General features: G+C 37.3%; 2 protein-coding genes across 2 annotated transcripts in view; one reads left to right on the top strand and one right to left on the bottom strand.

The window, feature by feature from the left end:
• Positions 1 to 25447, top strand: part of LOC138701267 (solute carrier family 35 member G1) — a 241617-nt gene that overhangs the window by 131308 nt on the left and 84862 nt on the right. The window lies entirely within an intron of this gene.
• Positions 1 to 25447, bottom strand: part of LOC138701265 (uncharacterized) — a 28178-nt gene that overhangs the window by 1775 nt on the left and 956 nt on the right. The window contains exons 2-3 of the mRNA XM_069827983.1: positions 12730 to 13046; positions 5356 to 7404 (exon numbers count right to left, since the gene is read on the bottom strand). Of these exons, the coding sequence (XP_069684084.1) occupies positions 5356 to 7404; positions 12730 to 13046 (2366 nt within the window). The remainder of the gene's footprint in view (positions 1 to 5355; positions 7405 to 12729; positions 13047 to 25447) is intronic.

Here is a 25447-nt window from a genome sequence, read left to right on the forward strand (position 1 = left end):
CATCGTATCGCACGGATCGGAAAAAGACAATCTTTGCTGTAATTGTTATGTAACCGCGTTCACTACATCGTATCGCACGGATCGGAAAAAGACAATCTTTGCTGTAATTGTTATGTAACCGCGTTCACTACATCGTATCGCACGGATCGGAAAAAGACAATCTTTGCTGTAATTGTTATGTAACCGCGTTCACTACATCGTATCGCACGGATCGAAAAAGACAATCTTTGCTGTAATTGTTATGTAACCGCGTTCACTACATCGTATCGCACGGATCGGAAAAATACAATCTTTGCTGTAATTGTTATGTAACGGCGTTCACTACATCGTATCGCACGGATCGGAAAAAGACAATCTTTGCTGTAATTGTTATGTAACTGCGTTCACTACATCGTATCGCACGGATCGAAAAAGACCATCTTTGCTGTAATTGTTATGTAACCGCGTTCACTACATCGTATCGCACGGATCGGAAAAATACAATCTTTGCTGTAATTGTTATGTAACGGCGTTCACTACATCGTATCGCACGGATCGAAAAAGTCAATCTTTGCTGTAATTGTTATGTAACTGCGTTCACTACATCGTATCGCACGGATCGAAAAAGACAATCTTTGCTGTAATTGTTATGTAACCGCGTTCACTACATCGTATCGCACGGATCGGAAAAATACAATCTTTGCTGTAATTGTTATGTAACGGCGTTCACTACATCGTATCGCACGGATCGAAAAAGACAATCTTTGCTGTAATTGTTATGTAACGGCGTTCACTACATCGTATCGCACGGATCGGAAAAAGACAATCTTTCCTGTAATTGCTATGTAATCGCGTTCACTACATCGTATCGCACGCATCGGACGAATCGCACGGATCGGAAAGAGAATATCTTTGCTTTAATAATTGTTATGTAACCGCGTTCACTACATCGTATCGCACGCATCGGACGAATCGCACGGATCGGAAAAAGACAATCTTTGTTGTAATTGTTATGTAACTGCGTTCACTACATCGTATCGCACGGATCGAAAAAGACAATCTTTGCTGTAACTGTTATGTAACCGCGTTCACTACATCGTATCGCACGCATCGGACGAATCGCACGGATCGGGAAAAGACTATCTTTGCTGTAATAATTGTTATGTAACCGCGTTCACTACATCGTATCGCACGCATCGCACGGATCGGAAAAAGACTATCTTTGCTGTAATAATTGTTATGTAACCGCGTTCACTACATCGTATCGCACGCATCGGACGAATCGCTCGGATTGGAAAAAGACTATCTTTGCTGTAATAATTGTTATGTAACCGCGTTCACTACATCGTATCGCACGCATCGGACGAATCGCACGGATCGGAAAAAGACTATCTTTGCTGTAATAATTGTTATGTAACCGCGTTCACTACATCGTATCGCACGCATCGGACGAATCGCTCGGATTGGAAAAAGACTATCTTTGCTGTAATAATTGTTATGTAACCGCGTTCACTACATGGTATCGCACGCATCGTACGAATCGCACGGATCGGAAAAAGACAATCTTTGCTGTAATTGTTATGTAACTGCGTTCACTACATCGTATCGCACGGATCGGAAAAAGACTATCTTTGCTGTAATAATTGCTATGTAACCTCGTTCACTACATCGTATCGCACGCATCGGACGAATCGCACGGATCGGAAAAAGACTATCTTTGCTGTAATAATTGCTATGTAACCGCGTTCACTACATCGTATCGCACGCATCGGACGAATCGCTCGGATTGGAAAAAGACTATCTTTGCTGTAATAATTGTTATGTAACCGCGTTCACTACATGGTATCGCACGCATCGTACGAATCGCACGGATCGGAAAAAGACTATCTTTGCTGTAATAATTGTTATGTAACCGCGTTCACTACATCGTATCGCACGCATCAGACGAATCGCACGGATTGGAAAAAGACTATCTTTGCTGTAATAATTGTTATGTAACCGCGTTCACTACATCGTATCGCACGCATCGTACGAATCGCACGGATCGGAAAAAGACAATCTTTGCTGTAATTGTTATGTAACTGCGTTCACTACATCGTATCGCACGGATCGGAAAAAGACTATCTTTGCTGTAATAATTGCTATGTAACCTCGTTCACTACATCGTATCGCACGCATCGGACGAATCGCACGGATCGGAAAAAGACTATCTTTGCTGTAATAATTGCTATGTAACCGCGTTCACTACATCGTATCGCACGCACGGACGAATCGCACGGATCGGGAAAAGACTATCTTTGCTGTAATTGTTATGTAACCTCGTTCATTACATTGTATCGCACTCATCGGCTCTCGGCAAATCCGTTCACTTACCTCGGATGAGCAACTTTTTCGATGAATGCGATCATGGCCTTCTTTAATAAATCAATTTTAATTGCTGAACTGTTAGTATTATGTTGCGCCATGTTCGGTGTCGCGCCAAAATGGCAGACGAAAAACTTATTTCGCATGTAGAAAATTGCGAAGAATTATATAATTTGAGGCGTTCCCATTACAGTAATCAAGTCGTTTCTTATATATATATATATATACGTTGCGTGCGATTCGTACGAGGAGTGCGATACAATGTAGTGAACGCTTACCTTTAATCAACTGGACTCTCACTTTGAGAGAGAAACAGAAGTGAAAGTGTCGTTCACACTTTTCAAGTAGCTTGAATTCAAGTCGTGATTTCAAGTAACCTGAATTCAAGTTGCAGTTCAGACATATTTAAGTTATTTTGCTTTCAAACAGGATAAAATGGAGTCGATGGTACATATAATGAATTAATGAGGTCTTGCTTTTAATAATGCAATACAATGAGAGGAGTCCGGCCGGCACCGTGGATCGTGTCCCGGTATGGCTCAGATAGAAAGAGCGCTCAGGGCGCACAGCCGAGAGATCCCGGGTTCGATTCCCGGTGCCGGAACGAATTTTTCTTAAATTGATAGATTAATAGGAATCGATGGAATTTGTGCAAATAGGAATTTCTGTAGCAACAAGTCTCCATGCTAGGGAAATGATAAAGATATTGAAGAAATGAAAGTAGTCTTGCTTAATATGAGTTAGGAATTTGATTAGTAAGAGAAATACATTACTATTGACAATTACAAATAGAATAAGTGAAATCTTCAAGCAAAGATTTAATAAATTCTTAATGTAAATTTAATAAAATAAGTTTGACTAATTCACCAAAATTGAAAATGATTTTCTTGAAGCTATTCTCAAAAACTCTCAGCCACATTGGATCATTCCAGTCTCGGTCGATAAATATCCCTTCAAGCAAAACTCTTCTTAATCCCTCCGATCTTCCTCACTTCTTCTCTACCTACAGTTTAATGGTTTTCAATCGACTTTCGTACCTTATCTGTGTCCACGTTAAAATCTCTGCTGTTCAGTTCCTTAGTGAACTCTACCTTGGCAGCTTCCTTTGCATTTGTCACAATACTTTGCAGTTTCTATAATCCATAGGTCTTCGTGAGTTTTATACAACTCCAGAAACTCAAATATTTGGTCATTATTCGACTTACTATTTTTTCCAATTTTTTTTTACTTTCCTAGTACAACAGGAAAACAATCAGCTGTTAATTTAACGCGTTTAAAACAGTTGTTAATTTAAATTCCCGCGGTTTTCTCTTGACTTCAAGTTATCAAGTGACGTTCACACTCTTCAAGTTGTTTCAAGTGTCCTTTCAAGTCAAGTAAAAAGTAGAAAAGGATTCAACTTCACTTAACTTGAATTCAAGCTGCTACTTGACTTCAAGTCAACTTCAAACATAGTTCACATTTTTCAAGTTCGTCGAATCAAATGACTTGAATTCAAGTTACTTGAAAAGTGTGAACGAGGCTTAAGGATGTTCGAAAATAAGGTGCTTAGGAAAATATTTGAGGCTAAGAGGGATGAAGTTACAGGAGAATGGAGAAAGTTACACAACACAGAACTGCACGCATTGTATTCTTCACCTGACATAATTAGGAATATTAAATCCAGACATTTGAGATGGGCAGGGCATGTAGCACGTATGGGCGAATCCAGAAATGCATATAGAGTGTTAGTTGGGAGGCCGGAGGGAAAAAGACCTTTGGGGAGGCCGAGACGTAGATGGGAGGATAATATAAAAATTTATTTGCGGGAGGTTGGATATGATGGTAGAGACTGGTTTTATCTTGCTCAGGATAGGGACCAATCTATGGCGGACTTATGTGAGGGCTCCTTAAAAGCCATTTGTAAGTAAGTAAATGTCTTTTGAATAATAGTTAAAGAAAATAACTATAAACGATAATATTGTATCATATAGAACATGCTGAAGAAACTGAATTGTTGCTGCGCGTAAGCCATATCATAAAGAAAATTGTGCCATCTCGTGACACTTATTTCTATAGGCCTAGTACTACTTTTCATCATTAACTTCCATCCGAAACAACGTTATTAAAGTCAGTAGTATAAAATCGTATCATCTGCATGTTAGTATACATCATTATAAAAAAAAAGGAACGGTATAAATAAGAGGTACTGATCTGTTTTGTCTGATGGTGAAGAATCGGTGGAACGGAGAAAAATTCTCTCCGACATCGGGACTCGAACCCGGGTTTCTAGCTTTACGTGCTGGCGCTTTACCCACTAAGCCACACCGGATTCAAGTTCCGATGCCGGATTGAATCCCACTCACTTTTAAGTTCTACCTGCTGTGTTCCCCTTTGTTGGTCTACCTTCGTGTACAGTGTCACAGTATGTGTGACAGTAGAGACATTGTCCACTCATTACGAGTGACTAGAGTCTGTGTGATGTATCTTGTCTCAGTGTGAAAAGAGAGAGAAAGGAGATATATCTTACTTCGTCTGTATTGTTATGGCGATGGGAGAATGGAGCGATGCCGTCCATCCATCCAGTGGCGGAAGGGACCAGTTGATACATTCTGTAGCGCAAAATAAAATTACAAAATATCTCTCTTCGTACTGTGTAGTACCGTCACTGAGCTTGTCTTTCAAGAAATTGAGTTCCTGTAGCCTGTACAATAACAAGGTTTTGAAAGGAATACTGAAAATTTACAACTCTCCTATAATCTCCACTCTCATTTGAAGGGACTTGGTTTTATTGCTACTGAGACAAGATAAATCTTACCAGGTATAAGTGACCGGGGACCGACGGAACATGGCGCCGCCGTCTTGAATCACAAAGTGATCACTTACGCTTTATCATATTAATATGATGTACCGACGTACATAATGGAGTTTCACTGGAGTAATTCTATGTTTCCATATAGTGAAGAATTACTGCACTGAAACTCCATATGTACTTCGGTACTTCACAGTAATATGTTTTGTCTGAGGTCTTACCTTGAACACTGTTGCACAGAACCTGCAGATGTACACGTTGTTGCCACTGCTCTTCAGTTGCATTTCCCATCTGACTTTCTTGCCTTCGCTGTGATTCTTGTCGGAATGTTTCTTTTTTCTATGCTTGTTGTACAGTTCTCTAGAATAGAACAACAGTTCGCATGGTTCGCAAGCATATATCATCTTGTCTTCCATGTGTAGTTCCTGGAATGTTGCTGGAAACGAACTCGCTTCGGTAAAGAATTCCTTAATATCGCCTTCACATTCTAATTTCCTGTCATCCTTGCCAATGCAAACGTCATGCAGTTTGTACATCTTTGTGGTGTTACTTTGGTCTTGGGTAGACTCAACTTTCGTCATGTTTATAAAACTGTCGTTTAATTTATCTGTTGTATCTGGTACGGTACATTTTGCAGAGTCACTAATGTGGGCGTGATTCTGAGATAATTTATCATACGATGAATTCGTTTTCACTTCTTCACCTTGGTTGATAACACTTTGCTTCACCTCATTACTACAGCTGCTATTGAACGCACAATGTTCCACAAGTTGAAGCTTACTATCAACCGGTTTACACTGATCGAAATGAGCTTTAGAATGAGTTTGCTGATATCTTGAAATGTCTTCGCTCAAAGACATCTTTGTTAATTTTGGTTCGTCATATGAGCCAAATTCATCCATTTCTGTCCAGTGAACTTTAACATCAGATGTATTATACTTACTAGTTGAAGATAACACATTGTATGAATTAATTTGTGGGGGCGGTTGGTCCTTGCTAATTGGAGTGTGAGAAACACCTATTTCCATCATTTGTCCTCCCTGAAATTGAGATTTTTCAAAACTTAAATTTGTAACAGAATTTTCTCCAGATGGTTTGGCAGCGCCTGTATTTTGTTTACTTACTGAAGAACTCCTAATTAATGGAATCTCATATTCAGATATAATTTCTTGATTTCTTTGGTTATTACCTACCAATTTTTGACTGTTTACCGACTGTCTCTTTTCATGATTATTTTCTGACAGATTGAATACATTATGTTTAATTGTTTTCTGTAATTGTTGAATGTGGTGGTGGTGCGGAATGAAACCATCTGATTCATTTTGACACTGATCTTTATAAAGCTGAGTATTATGTTCAGGCGTTGCTACTTGCATCATTCTATCTTCAGGAATTCCTGTAGTTTGCCTAGTTCCTTCGTTCCTGTGAAGTCTGTCTGATAAAGCTTGCAAACGATAGCGTTGAAATACATTCGAATAACAATTGTAATCAAAATTATTTCTTCGGTTTTCATCAAGAATGGTTTGCTCATTTTGTCCAATGAAATTTGACCCAATGTTATTGTAAAGCCATGACTGATGTTCTTTTAGAACGCTTATGTGAGAAACACTTTCAGTTGTATTTGAAGGAAGTTCACGATTATTATATTGGGTTTGTTGAAGCATCTGTGAGGAATTAAAGTTGTCTACGTGTGAAACAGTTTCATTATTAGCACTTGGGAATATTTGTACCGTTGACTGATTTTTCTCAAATGAATTTGAAGTATTTTCGGATTTACAACTTTCCATTTCATTCTGCTTGATGTAATTTGAAAGCAACATGTAGTTGCAATTTGTTGCATCATTCTGGTGAAGAACATTGGAACGATTTTGTTCAAGATCGTGTAAAAATTTATTTTCGTTGCAACTTGAAAAATAGCTCCGACGATATTTGTTTGGCAGTACCTCTAGAGCATTGTTGTGTTGTAAATACGGATTATAATTTACAAAATAATTTTTCTGAACCAAATCGGGATTTCCTAGATTACTACGATAGTTTTTGGTTGGAAGAGAATAAATATCTGGCTTGTTATTTTGATCGGAATTCCCAGATATATGTACAAGAGGATCCAATGAAAGGTTCTTTGGTTGAGATGTGTCATAAGGATTATTGTCGAATTTAACATTCTTTTTTTCATATCCTTCATCGCTCGATAAACCAAATTTATTCTTGCTGTGCTCCATCTCCCATCTTCTTTCAGGTTCGTCAGAGGTTAACTCATTCCTGGGATCCTAGAAATTAGATACAATAGATTGAAGTTGAAATATTTTAATTTAGCAATATGAATTGAACAACTAAATAGAAGCTCTTATTTGTTATGTTTCAGATTTTCATTGAAGCTTGACTGTGACATGAAAAAGAGAATTCTTAATTTGGGTCCGGCGTAGAAATTGGTTATCACAATTTTACACTGAAACTTGTTTTGAAATTAAGACTAGTACTGTCTGATAAGAAATCAACTAAAAAATTGCGGATTATCCAGTAACAACACACCTAATCAAACCCAACCTAACCTGTTACATTAATACACACCTAATCAAACCTAACCTACCTGTCGCATAATACACAACAAATCTAATCTAATATAATCTAATCTAACCTCTCCCATAATACTACAAACCTAACCTAACTCTCACATAATAATACACACCTAATCAAACCTAACCTAAACTTTCACATAATACACACCTAATCAAACCTAACTTAACCTCTCATATAATACACACTTAATCAAACCTAACCTAACCTTTCACATAATACACATCTAATCTAACCTAACCTCTCCCATAATACCTAACCTCTCACATAATAATACACACCTAATCAAACCTAACCTAACCCCTCAAATAAAACACACCTAATCTAACCTAACCTCTCACATAGTAACGTAACCTCTCACATAATATTACACATCTAATCAAACCTAACCTAACCTAACCTCTCACATAATACTACACACCTAATCAAACCTAATCTAACCTCTCACATAATACTACACACCTAATCAAACCTAACCTAACCTGTCGCATAATGCACACCTAATCTAATCTAATATAATCTAATCTAACCTCTCTAATAATACTACACACATAATCAAACCTAACCTAACTCTCACATAATAATACACACCTAATCAAACCTAACCTAACCTTTCACATAATAATATACACATAATCTAACCTAATCTGTCACATAATACACACTTAATCAAACCTGTCACACAATACTACACCCCTGTAGTAACATTCCTCAAGTTTAGTATCATTTCGTTTGCAAATGTTGCCCGCCTTTGTGTACGTGTCCAGAACCATCCAATGTAAGATGATAGTGGACGACTTTCTTCTCCATTCTTCATAATTACATTTAGTTCATTAAGCGTGTGTTATGTGAATGAATCAACGTGTTAATGCAGTGATAATTTCACATATATAATCTCCAATATACCTCTAACATCCATGATTGTCTGAAAATTGATGTTGAAAGTTCCGCGCTTGTCATCTGTTATGTATTAATGCGCATGAGCCTATAATGCCAACAGTGTACTTCTACGACGCCATCCCAACGCAATAAGAAATAGTGCAACTCTTTTTCTTTATAAATTGTCTTATTTGTGGATAATCCGCAAATATTTTTGTTGATTTTGAATCAGACAATACTAGTCTTAATTTCAAAACAAGTTTTAGAGTGAAATCGTGATAACCAATTTCTACGCCCGAGCACTTAATTTTATTAATGTTGTTTAGAGATTAAAATACAGCACTCATTGAGCAGGTGGCTTTATTAACTCCATTTTTTTTTAATTTCAGTATTTAATGTACAGTAGGCCTATATGTATTAATCAATATATATCTATAATATTTTCGACAGAAATGTAGAAGCATGTTATTGTTAATAATAATGGTACAACATTATGCACCGTGTTTTATAAAGATTTGAAGGGTTAAAAATCTTTATTGTGAGTAAACTGTTAAACTTACGTTAATGAAACCAGTCCAGAACGAAGAGGAACTCAAACTGTTTTTTTTACACCTACAAATGTTCAATGTGTGTACCATAGTTGACACGATACACATTCACACGATAGTCTAATTCTTGCCACACTCGCATCAACATGGACCATCAATAGTGTCAACCGCTGCAATAGGTCTCGATATTACGCAGCATCGGTTGGACGAATATCTTGTCTTTAATGTAATTGCACAAAAAGAAGTCACACGGTATCAGGTCCGGTGATCGTGGGGGCCACACTGTTCTTTTGACATGTCTAGTTCTCTAGCTACAATTTCTGTTGATTTCTATGGGCTGCGCACAAAACACGATTCCTGTCTTCCTCTGAGGATAATGGGCGACCAGATGATTTTCCTTTGAACAGAAAACCTGTTTCTTTCCATTATTTGCAAATTGAATTTTCGCTAGATGCACATAGGACAGTAATCACTGACCTAGCAGTGTGAAATTCCATAACGCAGAACGATTTCTCCACCCACGTAGCAAATATTGCATAACAATAAGGAATACGAGCTGCAGCTGAGCAAAACAAAACGGCCTAGCGGCAGGAATGTGAACTCGGGGCTTAACAAAACATACACCACAAAGTGTTTGAGTTTCTTGTTCGTTCTGGACTGGTTTCATTAATGTAAGTTCAATAGTTTACTTGCAGTAACGTTTTGTAACCCCTCAAATCTTCATGAAACACGGTGTACTGTGTACGGTGTACTGTAACTGTCTTATAGTAATGAGTTCTTTAATTCTGCCCGAATAATTTTAATTATTCATTCCAAGGGGAAGGGTAATTCCCACCCATATAATATTTCTGTTGAAATAAAATTTAAATTATGGTTTATTTAACGACGCTCGCAACTGCAGAGGTTATATCAGAGTCGCCGGTGTGCCGAATTTTTGTCCCGTAGGAGTTCTTTTACATGCCAGTAAATCTACTGACATGAGCCTGTCGCAATTAAACACACTTAATTGCCATCGACCTGGGCCGGGATCGAACCCGCAACCTTGAGCATAGAAGGCCAGCGCTATAGCAATTACGCTACCGAGGCCGACTGTTGAAATATATTGTGTATGTATGTATGTAGCTAATTATACTTAATGTTTTTAACTGAATCTAGCCTAGCGAATACCACTATAACGACAATTTCAATTTAACTTAATAAAATACATCCCGCTGTAAAAGTAATTATCAGTATATTATGTTTTAAGTGGTAGCTAAAATTACGCTTTGCTACATCAGGTCATTTGTAAATACGGATAAATCGGTTATAACAAAAGTAACACTTTATTATGTCCACCGCTGTGGAGTAACGGTTAACATGTCTGACCGTGAAACGAGAGGGTCTGGATTAAAATCCTGGTTGGGGCAAGTTACCTGGTTGAGGTTTTTTTCCCAGGTTTTCCCTCATCCAATCAAAGTATAAATGCAGGGTAACTTTCGTCGTTGGAGCTCAGATTCATTTCACCATCATAATTACACTTCCCCTCTTTCTTCATGATCATCATCATGTCCGTTGCTTTTCTAGGTTTCTGGCTTGCTCTATGTAGATTCGGCTGCGGGCCGCCGTCGAACTTGAACCCCATGGATATGTGGCCATTCGTTGCTGGTGGTAGTGCTATGAACCGTGGGCTCTCCACTGAGCTCATGGTAACTCGTGGGACCGGGTTCCAGGGATCGCTGTGAAGCCTATTTGGAAAGGTAAAGATATCATGTAGGCTGTATGGGAGTTCGGAGGCAGCGCACAGGGGATCTGTAATACGGGGAGCCTTAGGCGAGCACACCATGCCATCCCGAGTAGTAGAATGAGCCCACCAGAGCGGCCTGCATGCGAGGACAGTTCCAGTCCGTGCCTTCTCCTGAACGGGGACTAATAGAACATTCACATGATCATCAAGTGTTAGTGAGAAATTAACATGGTATACGTCATGTTTTATAGTTAAACTTTCAAAGTTTTAAATTCTAAGTTTCGGAAAACGTATTATTTTTGTTCCCATGGGAGTCATTGTTGAAAAACGGTAACTCCACAATATAAATAGCTTTACATTCTGTGGCTTGGGAAAACGAATTCGGTATCATTGGTACAAAAGTTGTTTCGTAGACATTTCCAAATTAACTCTACCACATCGTTGGACTTGACGTGCTACCGCCGCTGATTTGGGCTATCGCACTTAGCCCCCCAAGTCACCAGACTTGACACCATGTGATTTCTTGCTATGAGGGCATATGAAGGATGCAGTTCATGTACCACCTCTACTCTAAGACCTTGAATAAGTAAGACAACTACGATTGCATCTATAATAGAGTTATGTTGGAGAGAGTATGGCAAGAATTTGATTATTGTTTTTGTGCGAGATCGTGCGTATTTGCTCGGTTTCCGCACAAAACCAATCCACGGAAAGTCTAAAATTCCACATTCAGTATTTCCAACCTAACGCACATAACAATTTCCCTCTTCTTACTGCTTAAGTGACATATTGATTTTACTGCTTTAGGCTTTTAACATATTATTTTTAGAGACGTTTAATATAGTAATAATTGAGGGGCTGGGTGCAAGAAGGGCATTTTAAAGGATGTGCTCTTTTTGAGTAAAACGCTTTATTGTGTTCTCTGATCTGTTATGCATGTGATCACAAAGTTGTAGTTCAATACGTGATCACAGGGGTCAGGAGTATCCAAAATGTAAAGGCGTGCATAGGTAACATTATTACGATTTGAATGTTCAACATCAATTTTCTCAAAAATTGCATTTGAGAGAAATGCCTTTCTTGCATCCAACCCCTCAATTATAAATTGGAAACTTACCACTGCAATTTCACCTAAATTGCACTGTTAATTATTGTTTTTAAATATTTGCAATAATTAAGTAAACTCTACAACTCCACTAAAGTTACTGCATTCGTGATGCAAGTAACATTAAGGAAGCCATGAAAAAATCAACAAGATTCCAGACTCATCATAGACTGGGGGGGGGGGGAAGACAAACGTATATCACGACCTGCTGGAGTATAGTAAACACAGAAAACATTTTAAAGCAACAATGTTGAAGATAGATATTTTTGTTTTGCAAATTTGCCGTCATTGAACAGAAACCAAGATGGATATTTCATTGCAACTAATTAGAAATTCCTCTTTCAGGTGTGTAATAAACGATCTTCGCACAAAATAATGTACGATACACGAGCGGTATGTTTTCTTTTAATTCTCGGAAATTAAAAAAGCTCAACTACGTTTCGCTTTTTCAAATTTTCCTCAAACATGAAAACTTCAACATACCGCTCTTGTAACGCATATTACTATTATGTATGCCGTGTAACAAAGAGTTCTCACTTCAAGTGTTTATAACATGCCAAAGAAACGTCGAGAGTGTCCGAAACAAATTATATGCACCAAGTTATTGTACGTCTTTAATAGTTACTTAATGAACATATGGAAGTGTTATTAGTCTATATTTCGAAACACGAAGTAATTCTGAATAAAGGGAGGCAGTAATGCAATACTATTATTTACGTTGGTTTTAATCAAGAACGCTTCTGTATCTACTTTACCATCTTACCTGGATATGATGGTCCAAGTTCTGCTGGTTAACAGGTAATTGTGCGGACGCCTCTGTCCCGAAAGGCACTGGCGCTCGAAAATTTTCGGTTAGCTGCTTCTTCGCCCGTCGTACCCGACCACGCTCCTTGTTCTTCCTGCGCGCCTCCTCCAATTCCTCTTCTGACATATTTGCTCGTCTTCGTCTGGCGTTCTCCGCTTTCCTGCGACGTTGCTCTGCCATTACCGTCTTATTCATTGTCAGACGTTTCGTTTTCTCTAACTCCGTCTTTCTGTGACGTCCGTCGATGGCTTGCCGACGTCCCGATGTCCGGTTGTCTGCATTTGTGTTAGAGATAGAGAATAAATTGTATTACTTGGAAGGTTCATTTTATTCAACGTGGTGCAAGATTGGACTTTACGGCGTTTCATAGATTTAGAAACATCAACGTTTCAGAGCTACGTATCGGGTGCAAGAAACGTCGCCTCTAAAGTAATGTCTATAAGTAATTGATTACCTAGCGGACTTACTCGTGTTAATTATGTAAGTCTGTGCGGCTTACAGCTGAAAGAACTGCGGGACAAAATTCCGGCACAACCGGCGACGCTGATATAACCTCTGCAGTTGCGAGCGTCGTTAAATAAAACATAACATTTTTTTTTTGTTTCGGTGCTTCATCACACCATCCTCAGAGCCTACTAGATCTCGGCGTCATCTCGAACTTCTCTGCCTGTTGTGTGGGTGCGTTTGATTGTAGAAAAGTGGAGTCAAATAGTGTGTGTGTACTGTATACAAACACACTAAAACACACCCCGATCAAATTCTCAACACACAGATCAATTTCAGTACACACACATTATTTGACTCCACTTTTCAACACTTTTCAATAATCAAACGCACCAACACAACAGGCAGAGAAGTTCGAGATGACGCCGAGATCTAGTAGGCTCTGAGGATGGTGTGATGAAGCATCGAAACAGCTGTAAGCTGCACAGACTTAGATAATTAACACGAGTAAGTCCGCTAGTTAATCAATTACTTATATTAAGGGGACACGCTACTGAGATTTCTAATCTCCACAATTTTGATTGTAAGTTTTTGAAATTTTAAAACGGAATAGATGTTAATGAGTTACATGTGCACAATTATTTGCAAAATTTTATGTTGAAAAATGTACTCGGAAAAAAATTAAATATAAAAAAGTGTTTATAATTTTAGTAAACAAATATCTGGGTCTCTTATAAAGATAATTGTTTCTTAAACTTTTAAAATGATGCTAAGACTACCTACAATGAAATGGTGCATGGGTTTGTTCCTAGTCAATACAGTTCATCAGTAAAAAAAAAAAATGACTTTTAACATTGACCAAAATTGACGAAAACTCAGTAGCGTGTCCCCTTAAAATGTTAAAAGTAGTGTACACAAGATTCAAAATGTGTTGTCTACATTCTACAACGTTCATTGTTCCCAAGCCCATTCATTACAATGTGGCGTAAGAAACCATGTAAACACTAAGGGCCATATTCATAGACATTCTTAGCGCGGGCTTCCGGTGGATGATCAGCGAACTAACGTTTTTCGTATTCATAAACCAGTGTTAGCGATATGATATGAGCTTCCGGTGGATGATCAGCGAACTAACGTTTTTCGTATTCATAAACCAGTGTTAGCGATATGATATGAATCCTGTACAAGTAATCAGTCGATAGCCGGGGCTAGTTTAGCACGCTCGTAGCGCGGGCTAGAGAAATATCTATGCATAGCACCCTAAGAATATAGTAAGTTACTAGCTGTACCCGTGCGCTCCGCTGCACTTGTTAGAAATAAATATAAAGTAATTACATAATTAAAATAGGACATTTGGTCCAGGGAACATTCGTGTTTGATAGAAGGATAAATCGTTTAATATTTCACTTAATTTAAATTGTATGTAAATAGTTAAAATGCCATCATTTTGGTTCAGAGACAACTCATTTAGTGCAATGATAATTCCTTTAACATATTTCTTAATTGTTATTACATGCAAATAATTAAAATATGATCATTTGGTTCAGAGAACATCCGTTTTTGGTGCAATTTGGTCCCATCAAAATTTATACTTGGAATGAAACGTATCAGAAATCATTTTTAAATAAACTTTTGTTATGCAACATTTTTCACAAAAATTAATAATAAGGGAGATATTTCGATTTATTTAATTCAAACCCCCTTATAACCCCCTTTAAATAAAGTATTTTGAATGCCATATAGCCTAAAATCTAAGTTACAACGAACTTAATTTACATTTCAATTTTCATATAAATCGGTTCAGCCATTATCGCGTGAAAAGGTAACAAACATCCGACAGACAGACAGACAGACATACAAACAAAAACTTCAAAAAAGCGATTTTCGGTTTTAGGATGGTTAATTATACAAGTTAACACCAATTATTTTTGGAAAATCGAAAATTACCAGAAAAATTTTGGCTACAGATTTATTATTAGTATAGATTAATGGGGAACTTCCATCATTTGTTTCTATATATCCATGAGATAATTTTCACGGAGCGAATTTAATCCTAAAGACATGGATAAACGATGTAGGCCGTGGTTATTGTTGACATTACGCATTATTCTTTTGTTTTGTAAACATGAATGCAACCGTGCATTAAAAACAAAAAAATAAAGTAAACGTCATCTATATTATATTACAACCAAACTTCATTTTTATATGTATTTCCTAATGGTGAAATTAATGTTACAACAGAGCGTTACAAATTTATTCTTGAAACACACTTCCGCACAGTTTTAGCACAGTCTAGTATATACAGTCACGAAGCTTGAGTCGTGAGGGCGCTAGGAACAATAGACTGTGCCGGTACTATTTCGCATTGTCTGTAATGAGGCGATATTAGCGATCCTAGTGGTTAGCAACTATCTATGGATGCATATTTACTACGTATTGAGCTCCGTGACTGTATATACTAGACTGTGGTTTTAGTGTCGTTATGTTGATAATTGCGGGAATCAATTTTTGGCCAGTTGGCCTTGGCCCAAAATTCCGCCAACGAAACCTCAAATTGTTACAGGTAAATGTAATATTTTCTTGTTCACGTGACAACTATTTTTAAAAACGAACGTAATTAAAAAATTACAAAATACTCAGTGCGAAACTTACAAACATTCGAAAGTAGTCCTATCACAAATTATTACACCAGCAAAGTCATCTGTCTTTGGTTAGGCTCGGCCATAGACAACACACGTAGCTAACGAGAAAGACAGGCTACGGCGCGACGTCACATTCTTAGTCATAACATGGCCAACATTGAACAAGTTTATTTGTAAATGCAAATTTAACATGAGTTTAATATAGAAATTCCTTTGTTTTTTAGAACTTTGAACATGTATTTATATTAGGCGATTGTCAAGAGCGCCATGACTAGACCATGATAATCACGTGACCCCAATTCGTGCCGAAGCCTGCCTTTCTCGTTAGCCACGACAACACATCTATGACGTCATAAACGCGAAAACAAATGCCGAAAGCATATGTTTCAAATTGAACACGGAGTATAACAAAGAAGATCTTTCTTTTGTTTGTTGGCATGTCAACAGATTTATTGATATTGTAAAATATGATGTCTGAATATTTAACAACGGTGAATTGATACATTCCGGTTTGCAGGATTGGTGCTCTGTGATATACATAACTTTGTTCTTCGCAGGACTCTGTATATTATATTGTGATGAAATGACTATAATGAGCATGAATATTGGTTTCAATAAGTACGTAAATCAGGGATCGTCAGCCAGGAGCATTTAGGTTTCGGAGTAAGCTTGCTCGGCAGTTTGCAATGCTGGAAGCTCCCCTTGGAAATTAAACACGGAGTATAATGAAGGAGAACATCTTTCTTGTGTTTGTTGGCATGTGAACAGATTTATTAATATTGTAAAATATGGTGCCTGAATATTTAACAACGGTGGATTGATACATTCCGGTTTGTATTGGTGCTCTGTGATTTACATAACATTATTCTTCGCAGGACACAGTATATTATGCCATATTGTGTGATGAAATATGACTATGATGAGCATGACAATTGGTTTCAACAACACGAAAATCAGGGATCATCAGCCCGGAGCATTTAGGTTTCGGAGTAAGCTTGCTCGGGAATTTGCAGTGCCCGAAGCTCCCGTTCGAAATAAAAACACGGAGTGTAATAAAGGAGAACATCTTTCTTGTGTTTGTTGGCATGTGAACACTATTAATATTTTAAATATAGTGTCTGAATATTTAACAACGGTGGATTGATACATTCCGGTTTGTAGGATTGGTGCTCTGTGATATACATAACTTTATTCTTCGCAGGACATCGTATATTATACCATATGTGATGAAATAAGACTATAATGAGCATGAAAATTGGTTTCAACAAGTACGAAAATCAGGGATCATCAGCCCGGAGCATTTAGGTTTCGGAGTAAGCTTGCTCGACAGTTTGCAGTGCTGGAAGCTCCCGTTCGAAATTAAACACGAGTATAATGAAAGAGAACATCTTTCTTGTGATCCACACCTGTGGAGTAACGGTCAGCGCGTCTGGCTGCGAAACCAGGTGGCCCGGGTTCGAATCCCGGTCGGGGCAAGTTACCTGGTTGAGGTTTTTCCGGGGTTTTCCCTCAACCCAATACGAGCAAATGCTGGGTAACTTTCGGTGCTGGATCCCGGACTCATTTCACCGGCATTATCACCTTCATATCATTCAGACGCTAAATAACCTAGATGTTGATACAGCGTCGTAAAATAACCCAATAAAATAAAAAAAATCTTTCTTGTGTTTGTTGGCATGTGAACAGATTTATTAATATTGTTAAGATATGGTGTCTGAATATTTAACAACAGTGGATTGATATATTCCGGTTTGTATTGGTGCTCTGTGATTTACATAACTGTATTCTTCGCAGGACACAAAATATTATGCCATATTATGTGATGAAATATGACTATGATGAGCATGACAATTGGTTTCAACAACACGAAAATCAGGGATCATCAGCCCGGAGCATTTAGGTTTCGGAGTAAACTTGCTCGGGAGTTTGCAGTGCCCGAAGCTCCCGTTCGAAATAAAAACACGGAGTGTAATAAAGGAGAACATCTTTCTTGTGTTTGTTGGTATGTGAAGAGATTTATTCATATTGTAAAATATGGTGTCTGAATATTTAACAACGGTGGATTGATACATTCCGGTTTGTAGGATTGGTGCTCTGTGATATACATAACTTTATTCTTCGTAGGACATGGTATATTATGCCATATTATGTGATGAAATATGACTATAATGAGCATGACAATTGGTTTCAACAACACGAAAATCAGGGATCATCAGCCCGGAGCATTTAGGTTTCGGAGTAAGCTTGCTCGGGAGTTTGCAGTGCCGGAAACTCCCGTTCGAAATTAAACACGAGTATAATGAAAGAGAATATCTTTCTTGTGTTTGTTGGCATGTGAACAGATTTATTAATATTGTAAAATATAGTGTCTGAATATTTAACAACGGTGGATTGATACATTCCGGTTTGTATTTGTGCTCTTGGCTGGAAAAGTTACAAGGATTTAGAAAAAGAAGGTTACTTGCACGGTATTGTCAACCACAGTGTCCAATTTATAAATAGTGAGGATTCCACAGTGTACACACAGATTGTAGAAAGGATGTGGGGGACTCTAAAATCAGAAGTGAAGCGTAAAGGTCGTGAAAGTGAACATGATGATCTATATATGTTTGAGTTTTTGTACAGACAAATGCAGAGAAGAAATGGACAAAGTGAAGCTGAGACAATATTTTTAAATTTCCTTGAAGATATTGGCAAAGTGTACCCTGGATATTGTTTAGAAACGCAAAGTCCAAAAAGTTATGGAGAGTTTGAAAGTGGTCCAGGGTGAACTATTTACACAATAAAGAAGAATAAAAATCAGCCGTATTGTTTTAATGTGCAGTGGTTGTCGTAAAACGAAAGTTAGATAGAAGTGAAGATCCGGTTTGTAAGTATGAAATTAACTCTTGTCCAGAGTGAATTCTGTCCATAATTTTAGCTGCAAGGACTATCTGTGTATATATTTCCTATAATTTTGCGTTTAGTTGCGACTATGCTAATTTCTTATTAATGCTACACTGTTATCTTCCCTACTGTCATTAATGTACTATTTAATATTAATTAGTTTGACCAGCCTCATGGTCTAGTGGTCAGAGCTTCTGGCTATAGTTCATGAGGTCCCGGGTTCGATTCCCGGTTAAAGGGGATTATTCCTGTGTTCGTCCATGGTCTGGAATTTAGGTTAAGTTTAGATTTAAGACCTCTCCTGGCACCACATTATCATAATCATCCTATCACATCATCGGGGTAATGTAACTCCGCCTTCTAGGCGCCCCAACCTCAGAAGTCGGTTACAACTAAGCCACGGCCAGGAGAGAAGACCAGAAATGTCGAAAAGACAACCTGGTGGCATTGCATAAAAAAAATATATATTAGTTTGCGTATCAATAGTGGCATCCATCTTGAAAATGTTGTGTAACAATAGACAATGGAATCGTTCACAGAAATGAACTGTAAATGATGTGAATCGTTCAGTGCATCCATCTTGTTGTGTAACAATAGAAGTGAACTATAAACGATGTGAATCGTTCAGCGACGACTTCTTCGCAGGACACAAAATATTATGCACATATTATGTGATGAAATATGACTATGATGAGCACGAAAATTGGTTTCAACAACACGAAAATCAGGGATCATCAGCCCGGAGCTTTTAGATTTCGGAGTAAGCTTGCTCGGCAGTTTGCAGTGCCAGAAATTAAACACGGAGTATAATAAAGGAGAACATCTTTCTTTTGTTTCTTGGCATGTGAACAGATTTATTGATATTGTAAGATATGGTGTCTGAATATTTAACAACGGTGGATTGACACACTGTTTGTATTGGTGCTCTGTGATTTACATAACTTTATTCTTTCCTGGACAAAGTAAATTGTGCCGTATAAGATGAAATAGGACTACAATGAGCATGCCAATTGGTTGGAACAAGTATTCCTACATAGGTTAGTGTTCAGCAGCCCGTAGCATTTAGGATTCTGATAGGCCTAAGCTTGCTCGACAATTTGGAGGGGCGGGAGAAGCTTCAGAGAAGTGAAGAGAAAAGTGGTGTTGCCATATACAGTGAACAAGTGGGAATAACGTTTCATATGCACAACACAACTAAGAATTGGCATAAGCACCCAGTGAATTGGTGACCAAACGTTGGGCTCTATTCATAACCGTGAAATCGCAGCAGTCAATAACTCTAATCCGTGAAGTGGAGAAGAACAAGAAAAATTAAACTAAAATACAAAGTGGCAAAATGTATGAGTTTTAAAATTAAAATTTGTCTTTTTTGCTCTCTCGTTACATTATTATTGTTACGATTATTATCATTATTATATTATTGTGTATTTTACAATGCATACATTTAGTCTTTCCACGCTTGAATTTGTGTAGCTGTGCTATGCACTGCCGCGTCTACTCTGCATCCGCGAGCGAGGAAAGATAAAATATATGCACTACATTTTAACCACAGAAATCAACACTGCAGTTCAGATTATATGACACTGGATATTCGTTACTTTTTAATCAACGCAGTGAATGCTTTTCTCAAGTATGGGCATCTTTTAGGTAGCATTCCCTATGAATACATAGTAGTAGCGAAAGAAACATGTCTAAGAAGATTACATTTTAAAGCTCTACAACATTTGTTATGTAGTCCGAGAGCAAACTATGATAAGTTTTTACATACTGAATTCCCTGTTGCATCAACATGGTGATCTATAGTAATCTAACTTTACACCATTCATAGTACTAATATTGAATTTAGTTACATGCGACTATTCAATTTGGGGCAATTTTCACCTTTCCGTTTGGTGGACATCAGGATGGTTTGGACATAAAAGTGAGGGATGGCGCATGAAACTCTGGTCGATTATAACCAAGATATGCTTAGGCAGAAATCAGTAATTAATAGTTCACGATACATTTAGACTTACTGGAATACGCAGCACTAACTCTTCATACAGCCTCTACAAAGATGAGAACCATCGAAGCCTAATTGTAGCAAAATCCTTTTGCTTTGCTTATAGATTTATCACTTCTACTGAAAATTGCACTCCCATATGAAAGGCATCAACAGAGACAAAAACTAATGGATTATTTAGGACATTAACAATTTAATTCAAATCATGTTCAATATTACTATTTTCAGACCATGATATTGTTTAAAAAAAATTAAGGTTTTATAATTATCTTGGCTACAGAAGATAAATATTTTTAGACCTTGAAATAACTTTGTGAAACCAGCAATAGAGCTTTTAAAAGATGGATTTGCGTTTTAAACATCGGTGGGTATAAATTTCAAAAATACCAAATATATAAATAATTTATGTTATCCTGAAACATGTCTGCTAGAGTTCTGCCTGTATAACACCTTTCTGGTAAAAAAATGTTTTGAGCTCAATCTATTGATCTAAGATCTATTAACTTTGCGACATTAAAAAATCGTTCAGTTCGCCCAAAATAAATATTAGTTATAGCCCAAAAATCACCTATCGCAATCAGTGTCGCTCAATCTGGTAAAACTGCATGGAATACTAAACGTATTGCTAAAGTCAACTGTTCGAAGATAGGTCTGAACCTCACAAGTGATTCCAAGAAGACATCACTTATGAGACAATTAGGCCAGGAGATAATGGGGTAGGATGGCCAACTTCTTTCCCCCTCCATTACATACATCGCCGACTAGCTACATATTACACTAGTCAGACTTCAGATGCATTCAAAGAATTGTTTTGCCTCTGACACATATCGTCAAGCGAGATGTACTGCCTCATTATCGGCCAAAACCTCAATCAGAGGATATCTAGTACAGTATTACTCAAATAATGTGCCGTAAGCCTACACACAGAATTTGCCAGACTAGGCATAGACCCTTTAGTAGTTTAAGGGTTGTAATTAACAAATTAATGAGCTATAAATTTTTATGTGCATTAAAAGAAAAGCTACTCTAGTGAATGCGAACAGCCCAAATTCCACAGTGAACAGAAAGGATATGAGTGCACTTAATTTTATGTCATGCGAGCCTTGAACAAGAATAAAAATATCCATTGTAGAAATGCATGTCATGCTGGTTTATGTTAAGTGGCAGTCTGACACAGTTACCGTATAAACATATATGTTGTAGGATAATTTTGTGTTGAAATGTACCATTTTTTACGTATGGTACGATAATGGTTACTCATCACTTACTAATAAGTGGTTGGCTATCTGGTTAAACTAAATGTCATAATGTATAATCACGTTTCCACGAAAACTACTATCCTTCCGTAAGTCTCTTACCCACTAGTCACATGATTTTCTTCTATAATATAAGCGTTATGTAGCGTTTGGACATCAAACGATACTATCATTGAGCGGAAATATTATGTATTACACATGATCACATATATATCAGATTGGCCATCCCATGTTATAAAATGGCAGCATATAAAAGAGAACAGCCACTAGGATCTCCATTGTCGAAAATATTTTTTTTTGTGACGACCGCTAGATGGAAATACAGCTGCAAGGTATTACTCAGTGCAATTACATCAGAGTTATAACGTGACTTTCTTGCAGTCGCTAGATGGCAGCATAGTGAAATTGATAAAAGCTGTCTTAAAAGTGAATTATACTGATCAATCTGTTATATGTGACCAGGGGTGTTATGTTATCATTTACATCACTCAAGTACTGGTACTTCTGATTGAGGTTCTGGCTGATATGTAGGCCTACATCTATTATATCAGGCAGTACATTTCTCTTGACGATATGCGTCAGAGGAAGAACAATAAAATTGTTTGTATACATTGTGAAGTCTTAGTGTAATATGTATCTAGTCAGCGATGTATGCAGTGGGGGGAAAGAAACTGGCAACCCTACCCTACTATCTCCTGGCTTAGTTGCTTCAATAGTGATGTCTTATCGGTATCACTCATGAGGTTCAGACCTGTCTTCTGACAATTGATTAAACAGGTATTGGATCCTTAATCCACCGCTTGTGGTGCACTCTGGATAGTCTTCTAACGAACTGTGTCGATGATGAAATAGGATCTCGCAGCCGCAGATTGAACAATCAAATAATTTAATATTTCACTGTGGAGTTTTCTTTTTTACAATTGCAGTTATTGTAAACATTGGATGTATTTAGAATATTTATTTAGATTATTAACAATCTTTAATTTTTTTACATAACGTTAATTCTACAAAAGCTTGAAAATTAGTAATACGAAATAATTTTTGGTCAGTTTAATTGAACATTTATAATACCGACTTTGTTAATATACAGAGTGTTAACTAAAATGTGGGAAATTTTTGGGGACTGGATAGAGGATCTAAAAAGAAGCAAAAAATTCATGTAAATACGTACTTAGTTTCGCTTTGCTTTTAATTACATGTACTTTTTGTACATATTTGTTGTTGGGCAAATGTTTGTTAGGAAACTGTCACGTTTACAATTGTTGCTTAATTCGCATTGAAATTTGCATGTCCATACACGAGGTCCATATCTGCTATTTCCTGATTATCAAAGCTCGAAACTTGTGGACTTGTGTCTTGTGCATGAGTAAGGTTACAGGTACAACGCACACGCTGCAAGTGCTCAGGGACAGTCGTATGTACCAAGAAAGTGGTCACATCGAAAGACAGGAAGACGGACGAAGAAACTGTGTCTTGTCGAAGCCAGTGAAATTCAGATAATTACAGGTAAACGGTCTGTTAATAATAATAATAATAATAATAATAATAATAATAATAATAATTTATTTTAGCTGGCAGAGTTAAGGCCCTAAGGCCTTCTCCTCCACTCAACCAGCAAAAAGTATATATACATGTGCATGAACTTACAAAGAATCCGACAATTTGATTTAGATAAGAGTTACATGTATACAAGAGTTATTTACGAATTAAACAACAAAATACTGTGAACTATTAATTAAACACTGAAATAAACTGTGTAGCAGGATTAAGCTAAAATACATAGAATGTTAATATATTTCAAATAATATTAGATAATAGAAAGAGATTATTATGAGACAATTTTGAAAATACAGCACTATCAGGATGATGTCTAAAGAAAGAAGTAACAATGTAGTCAGTGATAGTTTAAATCAGTCTGATTGGTGTGAAATGCTAAGAAGGTTATCTTTTAAGCTGTTTTTAAAGGTGTCTATTGTCTTGCAGCCCCTAATACTTTGTGACAAGGAATTCCATTGACGCGAGGTGGATACTGTAAAAGATTATGAATAACAAGATGTTCTATGAAGAGGTACCGTATACTTAGCGTGCCACAGATAAGTGACCTGGTATTTACGTCGTGGTTAGAGTATAGATAAGAGGAACGAGACGACAGGTAATTTGGTGTTGAGGTGTGCAGAATTCGAAAGAATAAAGACAAAGAGTCTAAAGTTCGCGTTCTTTAAGTCGGAGCCACGAAAGACTTGCGAAGGAGGTAATATGTGATCATATCGTCGGATGTTGCACACGTATCTGACGCATATATTCTGAGCTCGCTGTAACTTGACTGACAGTTCAGAACTTAGATCACTTAACAAAACGTCACAATAATCGAAGTGCGGCATTAGTAGAAATTTAAGGAATTTAATTTAAGGAATTAGGAAATACGTGTTATTCGAATGAGTATTATAGAAGTTTGAAAATACAATTTTTTAATTTTAGGTACAGAATTTCGTGGAGGAATTCGGAGGAGATACATTATTTTCTTCGAATGGGGAGAGTTGTGCCACATACAAACTAGAGGCTGGAAACGGGTATTCATTGAAAGACATTGCAACACAAAAAAGTATGAGGCATACATAGCATTGTTGGAGCAGAAAGAGGAAGACGAAAGTCCATCTACGAGTACTTCACAGTCAATTCGATAGTCATAGAGGGCCTGGCCTAGTAGTGACACAAATTGAAAACTATTCTCGAGAAAAAGTACGATATTATGAGATAAATTTGCAGCTGCTGAAAATCGAACAGAAAACTGTGTTTTAATTTTGCTCCCGTCACTTCATGTGACATGGAAAGAAATTTTTTCTTTTCAAATCAATGTTTAACTAAGAGATGAAGAAGTTATTGGTTAGAAAATCTTCGAATGTACGTAGTCATACACTGTAATAAAATGTACAGAACAGAACAGTACATTTGATATATTGTTCATTTATTTTTATTATATGCTATAAAATTACGTATTTCAACCTACCATAGTACTATCAATATGTTGTTCTAGCCAGAAACCACTTTTCTAGCAGACCTGACAGTACCTTCGTGCTGGAAGCGGGAGTTTGTTGATATTGAAGCCCGTGCAAAGACGCAAGTCCCTAAGTTCCGAGCTTTGCTGATTAGAATAAAATTTGTTCACAAATACAAATACTAACAAACATAAATAACAAATAAATCTAGGAAATTCCACTATCCCCCGTTTTCAGGTGGTAATATTGAATAGATCCTGTTTTTACAAGATCTACTGATTTATAGGCCATTCGGTATCTCGTAAAACCTACCTGCGCGTGAAGGGAAGGAAAAAATGAACTGAGAAGCTTCCCTCCCTCGCTACGCTTCGACTTGCAAGCTAGCTAGCTCAATTACCCCCGCCACAAGGTTCTTAACTATGAGCTACAGCTCACGAATGCATTTGGTTT

Source organism: Periplaneta americana, chromosome 6 (genome assembly GCF_040183065.1).
Source record: "Periplaneta americana isolate PAMFEO1 chromosome 6, P.americana_PAMFEO1_priV1, whole genome shotgun sequence".
NCBI classification, from domain to species: domain Eukaryota; kingdom Metazoa; phylum Arthropoda; class Insecta; order Blattodea; family Blattidae; genus Periplaneta; species Periplaneta americana.